General features: G+C 48.5%; 1 protein-coding gene across 1 annotated transcript; it reads left to right on the plus strand.

Moving 5' to 3' along the window:
• Positions 1-1580: 1580 nt before the first annotated feature.
• Positions 1581-2679, plus strand: C7H6orf15 (chromosome 7 C6orf15 homolog). The gene is made up of 2 exons (XM_037843119.1): positions 1581-1647; positions 1829-2679. Exons 1-2 carry the CDS (start codon positions 1581-1583, stop codon positions 2677-2679), a joined length of 918 nt encoding a protein of 305 aa, XP_037699047.1.
• The last annotated feature ends 6242 nt before the right edge of the window (positions 2680-8921 follow it).

Below are 8921 nucleotides of genomic sequence, written 5' to 3' on the forward strand. Positions count from 1 at the left end.
TGTATTACAATGATCAAAACTTGACCTGGATCAGCCCAGTCACCTTGCGGGGTTGGATGAAGACAGAGCAGGACTCCAGGACAGTCTGGTTTTGATCAGCACTCTTCAGGCCCTGCTGGTCCGGCATCTGGCATCTGTAGCCAACAGCGGGAGCCCAGATGATCAGAGCTTGGTGGGCTGGAACTGCAGGGAGGGGTGCAGCCTCCTCGAAGCTCCTGAGTGGTCAAGTTTAAGGGCTTTTGCAAAACTGGTGGAAGTCACCCAAAAGGGCCTCTGCCTTCCACCTTCTGACCAGTTCTGGAGGGGAGCCCTCTCCACCCCCAGGAGCTAACCAGCAGGGTTGACGATGCAGGAGGTTCAGCAAAGTCTGTGGACAGCTAACCTGTAGACCTCAGGCAGCCAGGAAAGCCTAGTCTGGGGGACTTTCAGAAGCAGTGGAGAAGATGAAGACATTTTAAAGCTCTTTATTTATGAAAAATTTCAAACATATTAAAAGTAGAACAGGTAGCGAATCCCTGTGCCCTCAACACCCAGCTTCAGCAATGATCAACTATGGCCACTGGACAAGGGCATTTAAAGGTCCTCCTCTTCTGTTGGTTGGAAACATCCACTTACGTTCTCTTACACATACTATCTTATATTCTGTGCACACACCTGACTAGGGTGTCCATGTCCTAATCCCTAGAAACTGTGAATATGTTGGGGACATTAAGTTTTCAGGTGGCAGTAAGGTTCCTAATCAGCTCACCTTAAGGTTGGGAGATGCCCCTGGATTATCCCAGTGGGCCCAGTGTAATCACCGAGTTGCTTAAATGTGGAAGAGGGAGGCTGAAAAGGAAGTCAGAGTGACACTGTGTGAGAAGAATTTGACCTGCTGTCACTGGATTTGAAGATGGAGGAAGGGGCCATGAGTCAAGGAATGTGGGTGGCCTCTAGAAGTTGGGAAAGGCAAGGAAATGGATTCTCCCTAGAGCCTCCAGTTCTGCCAACACCTTGACTTTAAACCAGTGAAATCTATTTTGGACTCTGACCTCCAGAAACGTAAGATAATAAATTTGTATTGTTTTAAGCCACTAGATGTGTGACAACTTATGGCAGCAACCATTCAAAAGTAATGCACTATCATCCCTTAAGTGTGAGACCAGGTCTATTTCCCTAACTATGGGACCAGGTCTCATCTACAGGGGTCAGGGCAAAGGAGATATGGGGATGCATGGGAATGGGGTCCTGGGGGAAAAGTTCTGGATTCCAGAGAGAAAGAGAAGCAATGAAGAGATTGAGACCCTGAGGGTGAAGGTCCTCATGTGCTCGGTGTGAGGCCCAGGGATGGGGAGGGATTGCAGCCTCTGGTGAGCTGTGAGCCAGGCTCAAGGAAAGGAGCCAGGGCGGGGAAACACCCAGCTTCCTCTGGACATTCAAGTGGCACCTGTTGCCACAGACTGAATTAGGAATGAGGGCGGAATGCGGGGACTGATCTTCTCCTTCGCCACTGGCCCAGCCTGTTTCTGCCGTTCCCCCGCCCCACTATAGGATAAAGGGCTGGCTTCCTGGGGCTGAGGGAGATGCTAGAGCTGAGCAAGATGTGGGGCTGCATGGTGGGGAGCCGAGCTCCTCTGGGCCTGCTCCTGGTCTGCCTTCATCTCCCAGGTACGCAGGCTGTGGGATTAAGGGGAGGGATGGAGGAGAGGGGAGCACACTTGGGTCCACGACGGGAGTAAGAGTTGAGGAGGGAAGGTGAAGGGACTCGAAATGAAGGGAATCAGGGAAGGGAGGGCATTGGGGCTAAACATTTGAGTCCACTGGTTGCCTTAGCTTCCCTTTCCTTCAGGTTTCTTTGCTCGGAGCATCAGTGGAGTGGAGGAGAAAGTCTCCCAAGACCTGGGGACCAACTTATCTCTGTTTGGACAACCTTCCTTGACCAGACCCTCCAACCCTGAACATCTGCAGCCCAAACCAGACCCTAGGTCTAATGGTTTAGCAAGGACTCTTCAGAGGCCCAATGCTCCTCCAACGGGTGGCAGCCAACTTGCAGGAGGTTCTGGGGTGCAGAAGTGGCCCTCATCTGAGAGGATGCCCTCTGGGGACACCTGGCCCTCTGAGGATCCTTGGCAGCCGATGGCTGCTGCAGCTGAGGACCACGTGGGGGAAGTGCGGCCGCAAGGACTAACTCACTTTCCCAGCGCTGGTGCCTTCCCTCCGGGCAGTGGTCCTCTGCCTGCAGGTGCCTCTGCGTACTCCGCAGACCCCTCCTCTGAGGCTTTACTTCTCCACCTGGACTCGGAGTCTGGACGGCCATCGCGTTCTAATTCTCTGGGAGCCCAGCGAGAAATCCCTGCCCAACGCTCACTCTGGGTTCCCGTCCACAGGATCCGTCATCCCCTTCTGCCTGGTCACCCCTGGGGGACTCTGCATCCCAGTGTGTCCTGGGGAGCTGGAGGTCCTGGAACTGGCTGGGGAACAAGGCCCATGCCAACATACCCCTTGGGAAGCTGGGGCACCAATAATCAGTACCCGGGGGCCAGCTGGGGGAATATTAATCGGTATCCAGGAGGCAGCTGGGGGCCTATTCATCTACGCCCAGGCATCAATAATCAGTTCCCTCCCAGAATTCTCCGCCCTCCTGGCTCTTCTTGGGACATCCCGGCTGGCTTCCCCAATCCTCAAAACCAGTGGGGTTAGGGGTGTGACAGAGGGGAAAACCCCAGGTTGGAAGTCAGAGAGGGGGTCCTGCTCCCTCCCTTTGCAGTTTGAGCTGAATCAAGATTCAATCAGCCTGTTGTAGCATTATCCCCACTTTTCACTGCCTCCCCTGCTTCCCCCTGTGCTGATCTCCAATAAAATACAAGCAGTTATTGAATTTGCTTCTTCTCAGTGTCTTTCTTTCTGGGCATAAGCTAAATTCAGTTTTGTCCCTTTGAGCCACCCCCATACCCCTCCATATCCCCACTCCCATGCCTCCTGCTCTCTATCCCACCCATTTGCAAAAAGATCAAAGCCCGGGTGTTTGAGGATGGAGCACCATGGTCTCATCCTGTCCAGGTGGGACAGCCCATTCCAGAATTGTCCTGGAATCTGAAAAAGGGAAGAAGGGAATAAGACTGGCTGAGATGGCACCTGTGGCAGCAGAGAAAGATGAGACCCAGGAAGTAGGTACCAGGGCCAGGTGGGGAATGAACAGCCTTCAATTCTCAGAGATACACAGAGTCAGACAGAGCAAGTCTGTATTTATCTTTTCTTCTCTGGGAGGTTAAGCTTCTTGGATGTGGAGGATGCTCTGAGCTCCTCCCTCACACACATCACTGAGCACATCGTGCCCTAGAGAGCCACAGTCTTTGAACATTTGCTGAATAAACAACAGAGTTTGATAAAGGAAGAAAGGAAAGGGAAAAAGCAGAAGGGAGAGAAAAACCTTGGCACCAACATCCCACCTGCGGCTGCATTTGATGTTTTTGTTCCCAAATGATGACATAGTCTCTTCCTTTGGTGACACTGTTGTCTCTCCCACTCTCCCTTTGATTTTCCCAGGAGCTTGGCATTTGTATAGGGGTTGGAGTGAGAGGCGGGGGAGAGTCATTCCAAGGAAGTGCAAACAGGAGTTAGTGGGAGACACTGGAGGTGAGGGGGTTTCTGGAAGGGTATGCTCCGGTGGTCACCCCCATCCTGCTCTCTCCATGTGTGTGGGTCATCCTCAGTGGTCCAGGTGTAGAACCTTCCCCACAGCCTGTGGACCACCCCAGGTTCCCGGGAATTGGGCAGGTGGGAGGATAAACACCAGAACCAGAGGGAGGAGAAGCTATCTGCCTGGGTAGGAGGTGGGTGTTTTCAGAGAAAATCCTCCTCTCCCAGCATCTGCCACCACCTTCTATCCCGCATTGGGAATTCCTTCTTGGGACACTTCCCCATCAGCCCACCGTTCTCACCGCCACGTCCCCTTCTTTATCATTACAACCTTCTCACCCAATTCTCCGCCCGCCTCAGGCTCTCTTGATTTCTGTCTTCAGAACCTGCCTCCTTCACATGCCCAAGCTCATTCTCTCAGGCTTGGGGTTGCATTACTCTCTGTCCTTCTTTCTGGCTGCCCCCTCTCTCTATTTCTCCTATTCTCATTGTCACATTCTGTGTTGTACTTTCCTTCTCTGTTCCCACCACACTCACTGAGTGTAAGCACCCTGCTGACAGGGTCTCTGTCTATTTTGTTCACTGCTGCACTCCCAGCACCCAGAACAGGGTCTGGACCTGGGGACGCCTCCAGGAAACACTGAATGGGTGAACGAATCCCCTCTCCCCCCTTTCCCTTGCCAAGCCACCCGTTTTCTCTCTTTTTCCAGCCTGTTCCTGAGCCACACGGCTGCACGTGGTCTACATTCTCCTGCTGCGGCATCTCCAGGCCTCCCAGACACTTCCTTACAAACCTTACAAATCTCTTCTCAGCTCATAAAAAGCTATGGCCACTACATCATTTAACCCTCGTTACTAGCTGTGAGGAAGGTATTATAAGATTCTTTAACAGATGAAGAAACTGAGACTCAGAGGGATTAAGCAAATGACACAAAGTTACATTGTCAAGGAGTAACAAAGCCAGTGACTCAAACTTAATTTTTCCCATTATCCATCCAGGGAGCTTTCAAATACAATATGTAATTTTAAAAAAATTATTAGAATTCCTACTATGTGCCTGACACTGGGTGAGGTGTTTCCACACACACACTTCCAGGTAATTCCCACAGCAGTTCCACCGGGTGGGCATGGCTGGGCCCACCGTGCAGGGGAGACACTGAGGCCCAGAGAGGGAAGCGAGTCAAGGAGAGCCCAGAGGTGACTCAGCGAGTTCGTCCAGTCGCCGATGCTCTGGTTTGTGGAAGGTGGAGCTGCAACAGCGGAGGATCCTGGGGTAGCCGTGCCAGCCCCGTCAGGGTGGTCTTAGGCTTAAGATCATTTGTTGCTAAAAAAAGAGATCAGCAATCTGTGATATAATAACGGGCGTTACTGCTGGTTCCCTGATCTTTCTGTTTTTGTTGGTGGTGAAGTGGTGGAAGTGGTGGCAGGAACAGCAGGGGTCACTTCTCCAGCCCTGGGTGGCAAGGTGCTGCAGCAGAACGGGCACCTGTCCGGCACTTGGAAGACCCGGGTTCCCCTTCTCAGCCTGCACAGCCTTCCCCACCATGTCCACTTACCTCTTTGGGCCTTAGTTGTATCATCTGAAAAATGGGATGAAAGCAGATATCCAGCATACCTCATAGGGTTATGAAGATCAGTTAAGATAATGGTAGAGTGCTTTAGAGATTCAAAAACAATGGTAACAGATTGATTATACTGCAATTATCGTCCCAGCATGGCAGTCCTGGTGGACCCCATAGATCCATCATTCTTGGCCCCGCAGGAGGAGGCTGGTCTGGTGAAGCCACCACTGTTGACCTTCACGGTTGATAGTTGAGGTTTTGGGGAGGCTTCCCACTGGGAATTACACACAAGATAATTATTCCAGGATCAAGAAGAGAGGGTTGGCTTCTCATTTAAATACATTACTCCTCAAACAGTGTTCATGCGGTCAGATGTTTTTCACTTAACTGCACATCGCTGGGTAACAGTAATATTACCTTCCTTTACCAAATATGTAACGTGCACTAAGCATGTTCCAGGGTATTTCAATTAATCCTCACAGTCATCCAAGGATGTGGTTACTCTTGCTATTTCCATTTTACAGGTGAAGAGACTGAGGCTTAGCAAGGTTAGATGACTTGCTCAAGGTCACACTGACAGTAAGAGGTGGAGCTTGGCGATGGTACCATTGGAAACTGCAAGCATGAGGTGGGGGGTGGGGGGCACAGAGAAGGTGAAAGAGATTCTCCAGCCCCTCTGCTTTCACTACCTGGAATTCTTCTTCCAACAAGTCCAGTTTCACCCGTCCCTCCACATCACCCGAAGGCCTGCAGTCTGGGCTGGCTTTATGTCTCTCTCTAGACCAGATCCCTACATCTTGTGTTCCTCTTACCCTTCAGCTGGAAGGATGCCCGCTACCATCTTCTCCTGTCTCCTTCTAGGTTGGCATTCACCGTTGGACTATAAGGAGACTGGAGCACATCCCGGGACACCTCATGTTTGCTAACTCAGATTCTCACATTTGGGAGTGAGCACACACACACCCCCTCTCAGGAATATCATTTCACACCTGGGCTTTTAGTTTTATCTACTTACAGATTATCCTGCCATGGAGGCCTGCACAGTCCAGGGGCAGGGAGAACGGGAGGAGAACAGGAGCTTCAGGTCTCAGAGGTGTAGCTGCAGCCAGCGGGGAGCAACTCTTCTCACACTCTCAGTGGCAACAGCTCTTCTGGGGTTTGCTCTTGGCCCCACAGAGACCATGGGCTGGAAATGATTTCTCTCAAGGTGGTAGTAAAAGCCAGTGCTATACCTGTCATTTGCTCTAAAGGAGTGGGCTAGGGTGAGGTGGTTTCAGATGATCTCCTGCTAGACAAGCCCCACTCTGGAAAGGTGGTAGAGACAAGCTGGGAAATGATTTCAAGACCGTTTAGTCTAAGATGGCAGTCAGGACCGACGGAGTGCAAACTGTCTTAGTTAGCACATTTTCCTTTCCCTCTGCCCCTCTGTCTTCTTTTTCCACCTCCTTTTCCAACTAGCTGCTCTCAAACTCTTCAGCTACCCAGGACCACCGCGCTGATTCCTCTCTGCCTGGGTCTGTCCTTCCCGTCCCAGGCACTGGACTTTCCCTCTGGCCTCGTCACCTGTCCAGGATCCCATTGCCTCATGTCTCTCTGGTCACTGTGCTGTGATAGTATGAGGAGTTCAGAAGTCCTCCACTGGGATTAACAGGGGTGAAGACGCTGAGCCTAGAGAGAGAGGCCTGCTCTGCTCTGTCAGCGAGCCCTTACCTGTCTGCCCCTACCTGCAGCTCAGGTCCTTCCCTCTCCGCCCGAGACACAATGTCACTGTCTAAATGACTTCAAGGCATTTCAGTCATTTATCCTAATTTGTTTAATTAAATTTTATTATTCTTATAATTTATTAAACAATTAACATTTAAGCCTCAAGCAATTAACATTGCTCTATTTGCATACCACTTATACAACTGATACGTAAAAACTTAGGTATTTAATAAACCAAATTTCTTCAAACATTAAATACTGATTTAAAACTTAAACTCATTTAGGCACTTAATTAAAATCTCAAGTCTAACATACAGGATTCTTTTAATTGTTTTAAACACCCAAAGAAGCAAACAAATACAAAAATTATAATGATTACAAAACCGATCAGTACACCTCCGCCAAAACTCAGTGACAAAAGACTAGTACCGTGGATTTAAACTGGTTTCTTTATTCTTCTTCTTCTTTGATTCTTGGGTTATCTTTGTAGAGCGTCATCATTTCCTATTTTTATACCATTCTGAGGTTGCAACAATCTTAATATATCCAAAAGAAAAAGAAATATCTTCTCAAACCAGCTAAGTTTGTACGATCTGCATTTTGAGCACTTGAGTCTCCATTGGACGGAAGGTCAGATTGCCCAGTTCATGGCGGTTCAAATCCGAGCTGCCAATCACCAGCTCCAGCTGCTGCGGCTGCTCCTCCTTCTTCTAATTAAACTTAACTAGTTAACTTTTTCTGTAATGGCTTTCTTGAGATATAATTCCTCTACCATACATACAGTTGTTTTTGGTACATTTCCAAAGTGGGCAGCAATCACCACAACCAATTTTAGATTTTCATCACCCAAAAAGGGACTCATATACCAATTAGCACTTATTCCTGTTCCTCCCCACCCCTCTCCAAGCCCCCAGAGAACCAACAACCTCCTGTCTCTATGGATTTCCTATTTCAGATATTTCATATAAATGGAATCATACAGTATGTGGTCTTTGGTGGCTGGCTTCTTTCACTTAGCTTTAATGTATTTGTTTCATCCACATTGTAGCATGTATCAGGGCTTCATACCTTTTTTAAAAAAATTCAATTTTACTGAGATATATTCACATACCCTACAATCATCTGTGGTGTACAATCAACTGTTCACAGTACCAACATATAGTTGTGCATTCATCACCTCAATCTATTTTTGAACATTTTCCTTATACCAGAAAGAATCAGAATCAGAATAAAAAATAAAAATAAAAAAGAACACCCAAATCATCCCCCTATTCCACCCTATTTTTCATTTAGTTTTTGTCCCCATTTTTCCACTCATCCATCCATACAGTGGATAAAGGGAGTGCAATCCACAAGGTTTTCACAGTCACACCATCACCCCTTGTAATCTACATTGTTACATAATCATCTTCAAGAGTGAAGGCTACTGGGTTGGAGTTTGATAGTTTTAGGTATTTACTTCTAGCTATTCCAGTACATTAAAACCTAAAAGTATTATCTATATAGTGCATAAGAATGTCCACTAGAGTGACTTCTTGACTCCATTTGAAATCTCTCAGCCACTGAAGCTCTATTTCATTTCATTTCATATCCACCTTTTGGTCAAGAAGATGTTCTCAATCCCATGATGCCGGGTCCAGATTCATCCCCAGGAGTCATATCCCGTGTTGCCAGGGAGATTTACACCCCTGGGAGTCAGGTCCCACATAGGAGGGAGAGCAGTGATTTCACTTGCCAAGGTGGCTTAGTTAGAAAGAGGCCAAATCTGAGCAACAAAGAGGCACTCAGGGGGAGACTCTTGGGTACAATTACAGGCAGATTTAGCTTCTCCTTTGCAGTAACAAGCTTCATAGGGGCAAGCCCCAAGATAGAGGGCTCAGCATGTCAAGCAGTCAGTCCTCAATGTTTGTGAGAACATCAGCAACAATCCAGGTGAGGAAAGGACTTCATACCTTTTTAATGCCAAATAATATTCCACTGTATGGATATACCACAATTTATTTATCCATTCAACAGCTGATGGCCATTCTGCATTGG

Source organism: Choloepus didactylus, chromosome 7 (genome assembly GCF_015220235.1).
Source record: "Choloepus didactylus isolate mChoDid1 chromosome 7, mChoDid1.pri, whole genome shotgun sequence".
NCBI classification, from domain to species: Eukaryota; Metazoa; Chordata; class Mammalia; order Pilosa; family Megalonychidae; genus Choloepus; species Choloepus didactylus.